General features: G+C 46.3%; 1 protein-coding gene across 2 annotated transcripts in view; it reads left to right on the top strand.

Moving 5' to 3' along the window:
• LOC126542400 (zinc finger MYND domain-containing protein 11) overlaps window positions 1-17052 on the top strand; it is a 115616-nt gene that overhangs the window by 51029 nt on the left and 47535 nt on the right. For both annotated transcript variants that reach the window (XM_050189458.3, XM_050189457.3), the window contains exons 2-3: window positions 13529-13629; window positions 14473-14658. In XM_050189458.3, the coding sequence (XP_050045415.1) occupies window positions 13543-13629; window positions 14473-14658 (273 nt within the window). In that variant the 5' untranslated portion in view covers window positions 13529-13542. The remainder of the gene's footprint in view (window positions 1-13528; window positions 13630-14472; window positions 14659-17052) is intronic.

Here is a 17052-nt window from a genome sequence, read left to right as displayed (position 1 = left end):
CAACAAATCTCGAACGGCAAATTTTTAAATTTTTTTTTTTTTACTGAGAAGTTGGTCCCGCGACATGTAGATGGCGCTGCCGGGAATACACTAAGTGAAACAGATGAAATCTAGTTTCTCAGCGTCATTGTCTGTGCAGTAAGTCGGGCTGTATGTACAAAAGAGTGGGGTCGGCCCTCTTTACTCTTTCTCTTTTTTTCTCTTTCTCCTCACCCCCTTTTTTCGACAGCTATATATTTTCTTCGGCTAGGGTGCTTTAAGGCAACTCGCCCATTACAAAGGGACTAGCCACATTTCATCATCATCAAGCTGCCATTGCAGGACGTATGGGCTTCTATATATGGCACCTTCGCTACCATGTGTACATATATACCTTGGCAGCCCTCTCCAACTCAAGGCATCCTGTCCCCAATGCCACCCTCGGAAACGCAGATGAGATCGCCCACGCAGCTGCGGATGCATAGGCCGCCGGCAACTCTGCGCATGCGCAGGCCGTCTCCCCTCCGCCTTCCGTATCATTACGTATCATGGTTCCGCTCACGACCTACTGTATAAGTAATACAGTAGGTCGTGGTTCCGCTGCGCCCTCCTCCTGCGTTATCGCCTTTCTTTCTTCTCCCGCTGTGCTCCGCGTTCGCTTTCATTCTTCGTGGCGCTCGTTCGCTTGGTATACGCCGACGCTTGCCGCAGGAACGGGCGCCTAATAATAATAATAATAATAATAATAATAATAATAATAATAATAATAATAATAATAATAATAATAAACAAGAGTAGTTAAGAAGCTATTGCAGCGTGCGCCATGTCGAAGCAAGCTCCGCTAAGAGCTAAGGACTTATGGGCTGCGCTGCGAGCCACTGTATTATCCCTTCTCCACCCGCCGTGGTTACTCAGTGGCTATGGTGTTAGGCTGCTGACCACGAGGTCACGGGATCGAATCCCGGCCACAGCGGCCGCATTTCGATGGGGGCAAAAACACCCGTGTACTTAAATTTAGGTGCACGTTAAAGAACCCTAGGTGGTCAAAATTTCCAGAGTCCTCCACTACGGCGTGCCTTATAATCAGGAAGTGGTTTTGGCACATAAAACCCCATAATTTTTTATCATCCCTCCGCGAAAAAAAGCAGGTAGCGTAAAACACGGGGCTATGCGAATTTCTGCAATGGCGACACCTCCATTTCTTTCTCGAGAGTGTAGCTGCGGCCACGGCTCGCGTGTTGCAGCTCATAATGAGCGCGATAGTACATTCGAACGCCTATACAACGAAATTACCCCTAAAACGAATTCCATATGTCCCAGTCGATACTCTATATTTCGCATGTATTATGAACGCCCCTACAGCGAGGACTGCTACAATAAATTTGCCAATACAACGAAGGAATTTAGGCCCGCCCGACGGCTAATTTCTTGCTTTACAACAAACGCAGGTATAGAGGCGCCGTCCCTCAACATCACAGCAAAGACCGCGCGGGAGGGTCCGGACTTTGCAGTAGCTAAAGTAGGCACTGCGCCGCTTTCTTCTCCCCCCCCCCCCCCCCCATCCCAACGAAAAATAAATCTGAAATGGAGATCCAACGCGCATGTTAGGGATTATATGTGAAGCGAAGCTTATCGTGAGACATGCTATAGTGTGTACAACTAAATGTGAAGTGTACAAATGCCTTTATTTTCATTTTATGCAACGTGTATAATCTCATGCAATGTTTATATTTATGCGTCATGAACTCGCCGTTCACGAGCTATGCTGAGATGCGACCACCAGGTCAGGTGGATGCACATTCTGAGACTTCGGTGATGCTTGATCCTTGTCGGATGAAAAATGATGCGGATAAGTGTATGCATGGAGAAGAACGACATATATTTAATGCCCTCTGTGTTACAGTGGGGCATACCCATCTGGGGGGGGGGATTGACAAGAACGAGCACATTCGGAGAGTAGCCCGAGAACTTACAGGTAGGCTTGAATCGTAAGACATTTCGAAGAAAGTTGAAAATTATGCGCTATTCCATTTCCACGGCTTTGAGCGACGAAACGAGCCGTCGCTCGAACAGATCGCTCGTTCTTCTCGCTCGAACGCTCGTTTCTGGAAATCTACAATTCGTCGCTCATCGCCCGGAAGTGCTACTGTGAGCTACTAGCCAATAGCGCGAAGCCGGAACTGGATGTACGTCAGTCGAGTACTACCGATAGTCGCTCGAAACGAGCAAACGACAAAATATTTATACGTGCAAGCCTAAGAACCTACTGCAACACCCTGAGAAATATTTTATGTTGCTCATAAAAGTAATATACATAATGATAAATAAATAAATACAATAATGAATCTTCTCAAATGTCTCTTGTTGAGACATACATGAGAGAGTGGGTGGTTAATGGCAAACAAAGGTACTACAAGTTACAATTGAATGCTTTTGATGAGCCGCCTTGAATGCAAGTGGGTCGGTGATAGCGGCAGCTTCGGTGGGCAGGCCATTCCAGTCTCGTGCTGTGCGCAGAACACAATAATGATTGCTGAATAGTCACAGTATGGGCTTGTGGGGGATATACTGTGTTAGAGTGACTGGTGCTGGCAATGCGACGAGCTCTTTTTATGTACGGTTTGTCAAAAGACAAAGAATGGAAAAAATTAGGAAAAGGCTAAGACGTGCTATTCTGCGGCTTGAGGCTAGAGCGGGTAAGCTTATTTGGGCTTTTAGTGCTGAGATGCTTGAATTGGTACGAATAATTAGACAGAATAAATCGTGTCGCGCGGTTCTGAACCGATTCGAGGGCGTTAATATGGTTATTGTGGTGGGGGTCAAAAATAGCATTGGCATACTCCAGCTTGTTCCGCACAAATGTTTGGAAACCAATTTGTTTAATTGAGGAAGGAGCGAGGAAAAGGTTACGGCGTAGATAACTTAGAGTACGATTAGCAGAATTTATCATGTGGTTAACATGACAGGTCCAAGTTAAGTCACGCGAGATATACACACAAGATGTTTGAATGAATCAGTTGTTGCACTAGCGTGTACGAACTGCTGACGGGTAGTTAAAAACCCTCGAATCAAGCTTAGAACACACGGATGAGTGTTGAGACGGGATAAGTTGATTAAGAGACGACCATGGGGGACCTTATTAAACGCTTTGAAACGCGATAATTAAAATTTTTATATTGGGTGAATAAAGGCACGAACACGTAACTTCGTTGTTTGTTTCGTCTTTTTTTTTGTATGATGATGATTACACCCACATGCACACGTTTCGACACGTTTCGTCATAGACTAGCGTTTGGATATGATGACTAGCTTGGGCAACAGCATTCATCGCTCAGGCGCATTGTTTGTTCGGTCTTTCTTGTTTTTTCCTTATTTCTTTATTTTCTTTAATTTCTTTCTGTTTCTTATCTTTTTACTTTTATTATTATTATTATTATTATTATTATTATTATTATTATTATTATTATTATTTTACTTTATGCCTATACGCTAATGTTACGACACGCGTCGTCATAATAGATTCAGGGGCGCGTTACAGGTCCCCTACGTGGGACTAGCCGGGTGGCGCGGGGTCTCCCCTGCGTCTTCTCTGGACCGAAATAAAGTTACTTCACTCACTCACTCACAGGTCCCCGAGCCCACAGGGGTATGTGCCATTGAGCTTGGGCCCTTTCTGCACTATCACCAGGATCGGCCCTCCTGATGATTAGTTTTTGTCAACATCTAGGGGGGCACATTCCCCCCCCCCCCCCTCCCCCCAGATCCTAGCCATATGCAGATTCGCTGTAGTAACAGGATATCGGCCCACGCAAGAGGCCGCGTTTCTGCTAGAAAGCTCGCCTTCGTGCATAGATTTCGCCGCCAGCGTTTCCCAGTAAACATTACGATTACACAAGCTGCAGTTGACCGGAAGCGTGAGATGCAGTCAGGGATTTTGAACGCTCTCGCGTTCCGCTCTTGAAGGCGGAACGCTCTTGAAGGCGGATTTTTTTTTTTTTTTTCTGGAAGTCAACATGCGGCGCTTATGTAGGCCGGTGTTCGAGTTACTGTAGGCCGGTGCGCATGTAATGTGTTTGCGTGAGTGTGTATGCCATCCGATTTACCGACAAAACGTAAAACCGCGGTGGGCTAGAAAGCCTCACCCGAACAAATGAATAAAGAATTCATTGGTGATTTAGCGGTGAATGCGAAAAAGCGATGCGCGTAAAACTCCCCAGGAATATTTTTATCTAGTGTGTAGTTCCTTCGCAAATCGTTTTCGACTGCGCGAGATTTCCGTAGACTCCCATACTTCTATAACTTCTCATGCAATTTAGAACGAGTTTTTCCTTTTTTTTTCTCGCGACGAAAAACAATGTCGCTCATTTCGAATGCGGTGCTAGACGTGTAAAATCAATTTCCTCGGGACACTTAAATGATGGCCTTCTTGATAAGTTATTCGTGAAAAAAAAAAAAAAAAACGACCCTTTCCCGCAAACGTGTACCTGTTTCAGTTCCCGGCCGTTTATGTGAACAAGTTGTTGCTTGCCTTCGCACGTAGTACGTGTTGTCGGAAAATAAGGCTGAACCTGACCCCCTACTGGCCCCGACTTATGTTCATAGCAAGCGTGTCCACTAGGAGATTTCGTGTGAGCTCGACGACGCTGGTCTGCCGATTCGTCTCTACCTGCCCGGGCAACGACCCGACCAGCGTGTCACGTCGGTTCCTCCCCGTGTTCGTGGTCCAGGCTTGCACATGCTTGCGTCGCAAGCCGAATGGTTGGCTCTGCTTTGGTGTCTGAGCGTTTACGCCGACGCGGGGACAGTCTGTCGCGTGCCTGTGGTTTTCCGGTGGTTCCTCGCTGTGCAACATCGGAGCACGTGACCTTTGAGCACTCAGCCTTTCTTGCAACAACACACCTAGCTCCTGGGCGATCATCGGTCTGCCTTGGAGTGGAGTCAGTGCAATGTGTGGCGAGACCTTTGTACTTGGTTCCCGGTGTACGCTTTAATCGCTGCGCACATTTTATTTCGGTATGCCAGCGCAACTTCGGTCGTTAATTGCAGCGTGTTCATTTGTATCTTCACTTCAGCGTGCGAATTCGGCATCCGCATGTGTTGCTGTCGCACCCGTTATCTTTTTCGGAAGAGCGTGCGCTAGCTGAGCGCGGGTGGCGCGAAAAATTACCGTGGCATGGCCGCAGTTTACCTTGGAGCGATGCTAGGGTGGCTAGAAGGGGAGGTGTGAATACCGGCGGCACAAACGTGACCCCACAGCGCACCGATGTCGCGGGGCGGCGCTGTTGACCAAGGCGGGGTAAGCACGCAGACGAAATGAGCGCGTCGCCAGCCTCGCGTCGGCTGCATCTCTACCACCGAAGTGAAAGTGAGCCCGTTTCGGGTATCCCGCGCTTTCTGCGAACGTCAAAGAATGAATCTTTATCATGAAAACAATGTTATGTCAGCCCAAATCATTACTCCTGTGAAATTTTACGGGCCCAGTTCGCACTGTATCGAGATTCAAACGCGTTTTGTCTGTGCGCATTTCGTGAGCTGACTTTGGGTGTTAGGAGCTAGTGGGGGCTTCGAAATAATTTCGACCACTTCGGGTTCTTTAACGCGCACTGACATCATACGGCACACGGGCGCCTTGCATATCGCCGCCCTGAAAATGCGACCGTCGTCCTCGAGATCAGCAGTCAATCACCCTATGCGTGCCGTAAGACCTGTAAACTGCAGACGTTACCTGATAAAGTCTGGACGTATTTACAAACCACCTTTAGTCTGCGCTTCCAGACCTGTAGCATGCCACTTTGACGCTCATATAAGGAATTTACTATGATTGCAGACAGTGAAGCAACAGATCTGGTCATGAAACCGTTTATTTACAAGTGAGCAAAAAAATTTACAACACACAAGGTTTCAGTGTTTTCCGTTTCTTCTCACTGCTCTGCTGATTGAAACCTTTAAGCAAAAAGTGAATCCTTGTGAGGCAATAAAAACGTATAACTGAGGCTGTCAGGGTAGCAGAATGGTCTAGGCAACCAATCTTTGACATTTAACCAATTGACTGCGAAATCTCGGCCACAGCTTTCGCATGCTAGCGTGTTACACTGAATTAAAAATTATGGGGTTCTACGTGCCAAAACCACTTTCTGAATATGAGGCACGCCGTAGTGCAGGGCTCCGGAAATTTTGACCACCTGGGGTTCTTTAACGTGCACCTAGATCTAAGTACACGGGTGTTTTCACATTTCGCCCCCATCGAAATGCGGCCGCCGTGGCCGGGATTCGATCCCACGACCTCGTGCTCAGCAGCCCAACACCATAGCCACTGAGCAACCACGGCGGGTATTACATTGAATAAACGAGTGAGTTTGTTTTCAAGGGCATTGTCCAGCTTATAGCGCGATTCTGAGGGATATAAAAGGCCCTCAAGGTCCCACTCTTTGGATGCCTCTGGTGGAAGCTCTCTGGGGATATTGCCTTTATGGTGATTCGCAGTCTTCACAATGTGTGGGCAAAACACGCCTTCTCGCCACATAACCTGCAATGTAATAAACTAGCCGTGCGTCGCTGCGGTGCTCAACATAACTTTGGTGGTCCAGAGCATCTCGCCCTCGAATGACGGAATGTCGGGAGGAACACTCCAAAACAGGCGACGAAACCAACTGGCAGCGGAGGGCGCAGGCCAGCGCGGGAGTACCACGCCGTAATACCACGCCGCGAGCAGCAGCGCCGCGTTTCCCCTGGTGGCATCGGTGCGCAAGGGGGTCACGCGCGCCCTAAGGAAAGCGCCGCCGGTATTCACACCTCCCCTTCTAGCCACCCTAGCGATGCTTCCGCTCGATTCAATTGTACACTCACTCCACAGCTTCAGTTTCATCGCGCTCCCTCCTTTCCTTCACGCTTTTTCTTTTTCTTTTTTTGAAGTGGATGCCATTGGCGATCATTTCAGTCCGATTGCAACTATCGCGAAACACGAGTTTCTCCGAAGGTTTACGTCGCATGAGAGCGCATCCACACCACTGCGGAAAAGGAAGCGCGCAGCGTCCGCGCCGTGATTGTGATTGGTGCATGCGCATCTTTGACTCGAGTGACCCGCTTACACGCACTGCGTGCCTGTCCGCGAGCTTACACAGAATCTGTGGTACACCAGTGAATTCACGAGCGCACGTCTCCACAGATTGGATCCACGTCTGCAACTCCGCCTACCACCAGGGTTGCCACGAGCGGAAGCAACACTTCTGTGCCGCCTGTGGCTCGGCGTGGCATTCACGAACTCCTATTCATTCCGCATTGGAATGGCCGACAGCCCTGCTTGTGACACCTGCGGCTGCGAAGAGACGATTGAGCACCTCCTTTGTGATTGTCCCCGTTACAAAGTACCAAGAAAAGTGCTCGTGACCGCTCTCGAAAAACTGGACAATCGCCCCTTTACAGAGGAAAAAGCTCTAGGACATTGGTCCAGACGGGCTTCGGCACTCAAGGCCTTAAGGGCTTTATATACTTAAGGACATGCGAATTGTGCGACCGCCTTTGAATGTTGTAGCGCGTAGTTTCGCGTTACTGTGTGGATTTTCTGGTTTCCATTTTTTTCCTCCTCTTCTTCTTCTTTCTCCTTTTATTCCCTTTACCCCTTTCCCCAGCACAGGTTAGCCAGCCGGTACTTACACTGGCTAACCTCCCTGTTTTTCCTCTCCTTTGTCTCCTCCTCCTGTCCGTTCATCGACCGCCGTCGTTCGGCGTCGTTGATGCCTTCGTGGCAATCTTAGTGTATGATGACCTCGAATCGTTGGACGGCCGAACGATGGCATGCACTCTAAAACAAAATAAAATAAAGTTTGCACCCTTTCGGACATATCTGAATTGTCCCCTAACAATAATCGCCATGCGCGGCGTGCGTGTTGTCATAGTGACACATTGCGTTGTTGACAGGAAACAAGCGTGCGCCGAATTAAAAAAAGAATAATAATAAGAAATAAAAAAAAGGAAACGCAACCAAGACGGATGACGATCTCAATATTTGTGGACAAGCTACGGCCCAGAGGGCGTAAATACTTATTGTAGAATGCAGGGGGGAACTGGTCCAGCCAGATCCAGCGCGGTCAGTGATATACATAGTATGCACGTACGTCATTCAACGATACTCCGCGACTTCCGGTTTGCGGCAGCGCCAAGAGGCCTATGCTAGGGTGGCTACCCCTTCTAGCCACCCTACCTATGCGCGCGCCTGTTGATAGGTACCCCAAGATGGCGGAAGGTAGCGGAACAGACGACAGCAGCGGATGTGACGCCACGTGCATACTATGTATATGCGCCAACTGGCGCCAACGTTGGTCCGTGGTTTTCGCCGCAGACGTACTACCCACGTACGCGCTCCACTGCTGCTGTCCGACTTGTGTTCGCCATGGGTACATTTTCTAGTGCACTGTAGCCATGGGGCAGACCTGGCCATTGCCCCCTTCGTACGCCCGCCGTAGGGCTAGAGGTGACGCGACAGTTCGTGAAGTAGTGAAATTTCGGTGCATCCGTCGCGCCGGTCTTAAATGCGGGTCCAAGGTTTGTGAAAGGAGAGTAAGACGTAGACCCTTTCGCGAGAAAGAAAAGGGCATGCCCACCCATTGCCGACAACGGCCGATTGGCCTTCACGCTCTTTTTTTTTTGTTATTTGAAGTAGAAACTTCTGTGTCCTTACCTGCACGATGCCCGTGACAGCGTAAGCCCCTGTAAAGCGCCCGCGTGCTGGCCTGGCCCGTCGGGTAACTGAATATCTCGAACTTGCCAATTTATCAGTGGCATCTATTACTTCTAATGAGTAACTTTACTTGTTCAAGCGTCGCGAAAGGTTCCAGAAGTTTGTCCTGTTGAATCCACTGTGTTTTTGTACGTGGCACAATTAAGTGACCATGTCTGAGAAGTGCAGTGTAGACACAGTAACAAAGAAAACATACTTTTGTATTAAATTAAGTTGAAACTTCTGTAAACTTGAAATTTGTATTATGACTATTCAGCTTTGCATTTGTACAATGCCATTGCCCATAGACGCCGACTACGGCGGGCCTCTGGGGCCCGAGCCCCCTCCGGACTTTACCGGCGGGGGGGGGGGGGGGGGGTGAGCCGCCTCCCCCCTGGCGATGCCGAAGCCTACCCCCTCCCCCTACCCAACGTGTCATTGCCAGAGTTTTGTCAACCACATCATTTGAGGTTACTTTTCACCTGCCTTGACCTTTTCACTTAAAATTTTATTGTGGCTAATAGCTTACTGCATCATCACGCGGGCGTGCCCAGCTTTTAATTCATACTTTCGCTTTATTTCTGCAAATCCTGACAATAGGAGGACATGCACATTAGAAGCACTAGTGGTGGCTGCCTCATTCATATTTTCTCACTTCAACATCGTTTTTAATTTCCACTTTAAACAACTTGCACACACACAATATATTTAAATATACACACAGGACAACGTTTATATTTTTTAAATAGATGGAGATAGCCACTTAATAATTATTTTTAAAAGTATGGATAGCCTATGCCTAGAGAATGTATATGTTGCTGTATGTTCACCACGCTTCAAATTCGTGCGTGCTTTTTTGACCATGAAAGAAACCTATAGACTTCAGTGACCCAGCAGTCTTTTATCAATGGTGTGTGAAATGTACGTAAATGTTGTGTGTCTCAGTACTGCTTCTCTTTCCAGTAAGCAATGCTAACGACTCGGGAAAAAAAAAACATTTCTAATAATTTACGACATTTATTAGGGATGGAAACATCGTCAGTTCGTGTAAAGGTCATAAATATATACAGTGTATCCCAATTAACTATCATTCACCAAGATTTAAAAAAAAGAGCAAGGAGTTACTCGAAGAAAACCTAGTGCATATTGTTTACAGTACAGTGCAGTAGCTGCTGGTACTTTTTTCGTTACTGCGATTTAATTAGATAATTGTGATTCATTATCTAACTCTAGACATACTATCCTAATGATAAAAGTGTTAATGAGGCATTTAAAGGCACAGCCAAGGGACGCCTTAGTGCGGTGTTTTCATAAACATACTAATTGTATACTAATTGTTTTTCCGACTGATACATAAAACTCACGAAATATGGAGAATACCACGTGACTGCTGCTCCCACCTGGATCATAAAGCAGCGCCCTCGAACAGGCTCCCTTAGAGTTATCCAAAACGAAATAAAGGAAATAAAGAAAAGCCGTGAGATCAAGCTGGTGCCTTATCTGCCGCACCCCAGCCAAAGCAACACTTCGCCTTTGGTGTTAGTTAGAAACAAGCTGTGATAGCTGTTGTCTTAACCTATCAGTACAAAAGCAAATTGACAACGTCAGTGCAAAGGTTTAAAGGTGCGTTTCGTTTCGTCCCAGTCGCCATATGTTTCTCTGAGCAGAAGGTAAACATGATCCTTGCCTTGGGATCTGCAAATGGCAACAAGAGGAAGGCCGCAAATATATATGTCAGTCATGGAAGTGTGGCGCGGTAGACCAAATGCATCGAATATCGTCGGAAATTATGAAAACCTGAGATGAACTGGCAGCTTGAAGCAACAGCGGCGGAGGACTCCATCTTTGAGTCCTAGCCTACGCATGGATGTTCTAGCATTTATGGCCTAAAACCCTCATGCTAGCGTGCAGGACATGGCCGCCCAGGTACCAATTTCCAAGTCATTAGTTTGGAGGATTCCAAATGGCGACCTTTCACCTGTACCACCTTAAGCAGCACCGATGCTTAGAAGAAGACCTGTAGAATCATCTAGGTTTTTCGAATTGGGTCCTCACAAAAACCGATGAGTTGCCGGACTTTTTGAGCAACGTGATGTGCACAGGTGAAGCCCATTTTTGCAGAAACGCCTAGGTAAATTTGCATAATGCACACTATTGGAGGGACTCCAATCTACAGTGGGTAAAGTGCAGTCGGCACCAGTACCACTGGCCGCTCGATGTGTGGTTCGGAATTTACACCGGTGATATAATCAGTCCAATCTTCTTCAATCACACATTGACTGGACAGTGTTACGTGAACGAAATCCTTGGAGTGGTGGATGAGCTTCTCAGCGAAGTCCCGCTGTCACGTCTTCCACTTCTGTAGCATTAGCAAGATGGGGGCGCCAGCACACAGCAGCAGCCGAGCATGAAACTGGCTGAATGTGACTTTTCATGCACAATAGATTGGAAGGTTGGGCCTGTAAATTGGCCAGCTAGGTCACCTTACCTATCGCTGCTCGATTTCTTTCTTGGGGGTTATGGGAAATATTGTGCTTACATAATTGAGACGGACGTCAGATTAGTTAATGGCAAGGATAACAGATGTCTGCCGTAGAATTCTGGCATTGGTCATCAAGAAAGCCACTGAAAATGTGATAAAACGGACACAGTACTGCATGGCTGCAAAGGGAGACCTATTCGAACATGTCCTCTTGGCTGGTGTTCAACGGCACTTACAAATTCATAAATAAGGGCACACTGAAATCTGTTTTTGTGTTGGATTGCCTATTCGGCTCATTTAGAAGTAGTATATTTACTCGCATCAGTGTTGCCGTATCTCTACACATTGGTCGCTTCCCGATCTGCTTATTTCACTTTAATTTTTTGACACGAACCTGCTTTAGGAGCACGTATACACTTTCATGAAAAATGAAACGGTCTCTTTAATTTCACTTTGGTCCAAAGCAAGTTTCTGGCACGAAATATAGCTTCACGCATACTCTTTTGATACGGTGCAAGCAATACCGGGATTTTGAAGCATTCTATGCCTATTACATTGCTTTTCGCATTTCGTGCATGGTCAGAGCGGCACTTCGACCGTGTTATCAAGGGGCTTTTGTTATCAATGTGATCAGTCGGCCTTGAGAGACGGATAATAAGTGTGACGTAGAAATGAGAGGAAGTAATCGCTGTGAAGCAACAAAACCTGCTGTGGGTGCTCCTTCCATACCATTATCAAGTTGATGTGCCATCTCTTTGGGTTTACGAAAGGCAATGCAGTTGCTTTAAATGAGCTTATTTGAGGGTGCTGCTTTATCATGCAGGTGGGAGTGCACTAAATGGTATTTTTCATACTTCTTGAGGTTTCTTTGCCAGTTGGAAAAAATTGTATGCAACTAGTATGTCGCTGAAAACACCGCATGTAGATGTCATTTTGGGATGCCTACAAATGCCTCATTGACACTGAAAATTAGGACAGTACTTGTGTTTGATAATTAATTGCAATTGCTGAATTCTCAATAACGAAAGAATTACTGGTGGCTACTCTACTGTTCTGGAAACAGTATGCACTAGGTTTCGAGTAGTGCAACTGCTCTTTCTTTTAAGTCTTGGTGCATGATAATTGGGGAACACTGTGTAATTCACTCAATAACCGAAATGAGGCAAAGCTGGATTCACTTGAAATCAGGATCAACAACATTCATGCACACAGCACTTATACTCAGACTGGCAAAAAAAAAAAGGAAGAGGGAGAAAGAGAGAGAAGCTGCAGCTTCACCGGAAAAGTGAAGTAGTATTGGTGATAGCCAAGTATGCGACAATTACATAAAGGAAGGTTACACCACGGAGAGGATTCGGTCTGTGACATTGAACTGTCTCCTACTATGAAGTCTTGTATATACTCATATAACGCTGTCACTTGAGCACTCAATTCATCAAGGTCACACAAAGTTTCTTCAGGTGCAAGATATATATAATATGGGGTTCGGAAAGCTGGTTGCCCCCCCCCCCCCCCCAGAAAAATGAACTCTCCGCTTATGCCATTGCCCATAATGAAGTGCGACCTGTACAGCACTCATGAAATTAAATGCGATATTGAAGCTTCAAGTAGTTCACTCCATATGTGCAATTTCTCAAGCACACCATGTCATATAAAAATGCATATGCTCGCTAAATGTGATGTACACTTTTATGTAAGTGTGCATGCAAAAATTGTGCCGATGCACACGAAGTGCAGGTGGTGGAAACGTAAGTAAATGCAAGTTAGCCCTAAAGTGATGCACTTCATCCCATGAGCTGTACAGTAAGCCAAGAATGAAACAGTCACTATCTTGTACTGTATATGCAATTACGATAATGCAGTGTTTCCGTGTGGTTTTCACGCATGCACCTTAGGTGCTTGTGCCCTGCACCTTTCTACACTTCTTTCTCTGTCGACATTGTGATGATCTCGCTAGAGTCAGTGAGACTAATGCTCTCAGATCTCGTACATATCGGAACTGCCTGAGACTTTTATAATGATCCTCTGTCAAAATTATAAAACAGTATTCGAGTGAAAATTTACACTGGACAAAGCGAGGTACACAGGACAAATGCCGAAATCTGGATTGGCATTTGTCCTGTGTATTTCGCTGTGTTCCGTCTAGTTTGGACAGTAAAACCATGCTTCCTAATACTTGTTACCAACTGACTCACCTTAGTGTCTTGAATTTCCCCTATCAGAAGTTTGTCATGTGCGGCCTTGACATCAAACACTGCACTTTTGACCAACTAGTGTACGTGCCGCTACATAGTGTGCGCTGCTGGTTAACTTTGTGTAAATGTGCTCATATCCTCTCCTGTCATTTGCAGAAGTGGGCCCCAACATGGCTACCTGCAAGCGCAGGCTGTCGTGTCCGCAGACAGTGCAGCATCTGTGGGACGCCATCGACTCAATACGACAGCAGAAGCAGGTATGTGATTCCTTTAGCCTGAGCAGAGGCCTCCAATACCGTGTGCTATGGAAGAAGAGGCAAGGTGTCAATAGGGCTGACGCTCTCCCTCTTTTTGAAACTCGTAAAAAGTTGCCAAGTTCAACTCATGGCCCTTATGATGGGGGCGGAATGCCAGAGCACCGGCATGTCAACATTTTAGCACGCATTACAAAGCCCAACATAGTTGAGATTCATAGGAAGCACATACTCTTCTAAGGCACCTCTTGCAGACCATGCCTGAATTTTGTATATAAAAGCCTAAGGAAGGAATGAAACAATCCATCACTGTCACTCGGTCGCTTCCACAAACGGCCATTGTTCCCAGTCTCTCTCTTCTCTAGCCCCTATCTATTTTATGTAAACTTTCCTTGTCTTTTTTTTTTCTTCTGTTTTTTTTTTCTTCTTTTTTGTCTGTGTAATTACTCTAAGGTTAGTTGGGACTAGCGGAAAATTGAGGAGCATAGCACCTTGCCAGAAAGGAAATTTTAAACTGTGTAAAAACAAAGATCTCTTTAGATATGGGCAGTTAATAATGACATCTTGTTTGTGTAATTTTTAAACGAAATGCTACAACAAACCGTATTCTTGTGTGAGGCACACCAGAACTTTTGTGTTATAGCAGCGTTCTCCTTTCTTTTTCATTGTTGCTGGTTAAACAGCATAGCCAAGTGATGTCCAGGTTACCTTTAATGTGGACAGCCACTGCTGCCCATACTAGCAGGGACAGGCAGCCATGAGCACCGCTGGCTCTTGTGCTTGTGGGTCGCACTGAAGACTGCATGCAGCCGTGCTTATACTTTTCCTTCCAATGCTGGGACCCAGGTGAGCAACCTGGACCGTGTGGCCAACTACATGCGGCGCAAGCACCAGTTAAGTGAAGCTGACACAGAACGCCAGCTTGGGTTTGCCGTACGAGATGGCCTGCTGGCTTCCAAGAAGAAGATGGGCTCCAAGGGTTCTAAAGTGGGTGTTGAGCAGGAGGCCTTCCAGCTCCCTCATGAACCAGCGGTGTGTTCCTTTATCACATTCTTGTTTGTGTGCGTGTGTTGTAGCTTCTGGCAGGCAGCATCCTACACTATTTCGAACTTACTTGTAGTGCTAAAGAAACTGTTCAGTAAGTAGATAGGAGCCAGGAACAGGTGCATTCGCAGACTAGGCAAGACCTTCGAGCTTTTCACATAGAAATGAACATTATTGACTTGCCCTTTAAAGTGGTACTCACCGTGTTTGATGCTGCATATTTTTTGTGGTCTAGTTTGGCCTGTTGCAGAAGTTGTTTGTCTTAGATGTCGTCTGGCATAGGATAATTCAGGATAGCATAACTGTGGCTGCGTAACCTACTGCATATCTTTTTTTCTTCTTTCCTGGCTTGCTGTGAGTGCCCCCTGGCATCTTATCAGATGTGGGTGCTGCACCCTTTTAAGTTATGAGAGTTCTGCAGCTCTTGCACTAAATGTAGTGTTGTGCATGTGCTGGTCAGCTGAAGGTAAATGCTGCTTTAGCTACTGCAGACCAATGAAAAGTGACACATAGTTATTACGAATTTGTTTTGTTTTAAAATATTTATTATCGAATTATACTGAAGCTCGTGCTTGAGGCACAGCCACTAGACACACTCAAAATATTAAAAGTAGAGAAGGGGCACCATGAAGCGGCAAACCTTATGCTACATGCACCCCAGTGACACGGGCCAACCACTGATGGTTGAAAACTGCTGCGTCGCCATTACGGAATCTTTATTGGCCGCTATGATCCCATTTGGACGGATGCTCTAGCAGCAGTGAAACGGAGCAAAGTGCGTAGTCTTCTGTATCTAGGCAAACAGATATATAGAAGAAAAAGTCCCCAGATTGCTCTCTGGGGACTTTTGGATTGGGCAAACATGAGAAAGAAGCTCTTGTGGTGTTTTGGGCATGAACCGGACATACCATGCCGCAAGCATGGCAGCCATGACCAAAGTTGCCGCCATGTACTGTAGACTGCCACAAAATCATAACTTTGGTTTCTGACAACGCAGTGCTTGTTAAGCCTAGCGGCTTAATTTAAGCAGTGCCACCAGCAGAGTGGCCGTTGACAAGCCGTCACAGCAAGCTCACCAGCAATGTATTCTCGTTTGTAGGCCTTATTGGTGATTGAGCATGAGATCAGACATGCACAGGCCATAGTAGCTGAGTGCAGATCCAAGTGCAGTCCCCTCCATGACTGAAAAAATCTGTCGGCAGTGTACACATTTTGGTCGTCGGCTTGGCTGAATTAGATTGCATCGGCAAACTGATGTGCCCATCCTGCACAATAGCACCGATCGCATGGTTTCGTATTCATGGCGGTGCAGAACACTTGTATGTATGTTGTTGTTCCCATGCCTCGTATCGGCATAGCAAGGTGGTGATGGGCCATCAAAATCCACAGAAGACCCTTGCTGCCCTGTCATAAGCAGGCCACTTGCATTGCTTTCACGTAGACCTGATCCCGATTTCTTCTGCAGCAACATCTGCGTATGTTTATAACGTTTATCGAATATAACGAAGGTATTTGCACGTCCTACACAACTTCATTATGACAAGGTTTGACTGTACCACAACTGTAAGTCTCAAATCTCTCTTCATTGTTCAAACTTCTGGCCAGAAAAAACAGGGACGCAAAGCACAACGACAGTGGCAAGCACAGTCATTTATTGCTGGAATCTGATGTCCCGGTCAAGTGCTTCGGCTATTCATACATGATTCATCGTACATTCCAGCATAGCCGTTGGTTCTCGCGTACATTCTAGAATGTGCACCACTATTCACATTGTGCACTCAATCAGGTTAGCAGAATTATTTCGCTACAGGATGGGTGACAACATTCGGGAAAGTTCCAACACATATAGCTGCATCTTGTGCCGAGCGATAACTTTACAAACAGTCGTTAGCTAGTGAAAATAGTCGCTGGGAAAAAGATGCACAATGTATGCATGTCAATATGCACTAGTTTCTAGTGTTCATTTTGGTGTCAGCACACAGCACGCGAAATTATTTATGCTGAGCTGTGCTATATATCAATCTTAAGAACATGTTACAGGTGGCTGAAGAAAGCCGATGATGATGTGATAACTTTATTTGGAATCTGGCGATTGGGAGGCCCTGGCCGGGCCGCCTAGATGGCCACTGGGAGCTGCTGCTCCCCGAGTGCTGCAACATTTTTCATTATCAAGTTATGCTGGCCTTTTACAAGCTTGCATAAAAGAATATCCGTTCTGTTGAAAATAAAGGCATGCTTCACACCACACAGGATATAGCTAATCCTGGAAAGCTGGAATGATGAAAGCTGTCAGCTGTCCACGTGAGCCATGAGGAATCATCCGCATCATAGCTGAATTGCTGTACTGAAGAGTTTTTTAAAAGTTTTCTTCTTTAGTTTACT

The sequence above is a fragment of the Dermacentor andersoni genome, chromosome 2 (assembly GCF_023375885.2).
Source record: "Dermacentor andersoni chromosome 2, qqDerAnde1_hic_scaffold, whole genome shotgun sequence".
Taxonomy (NCBI): Eukaryota; Metazoa; Arthropoda; class Arachnida; order Ixodida; family Ixodidae; genus Dermacentor; species Dermacentor andersoni.
This window is presented reverse-complemented; position numbering and strand designations above follow the sequence as displayed.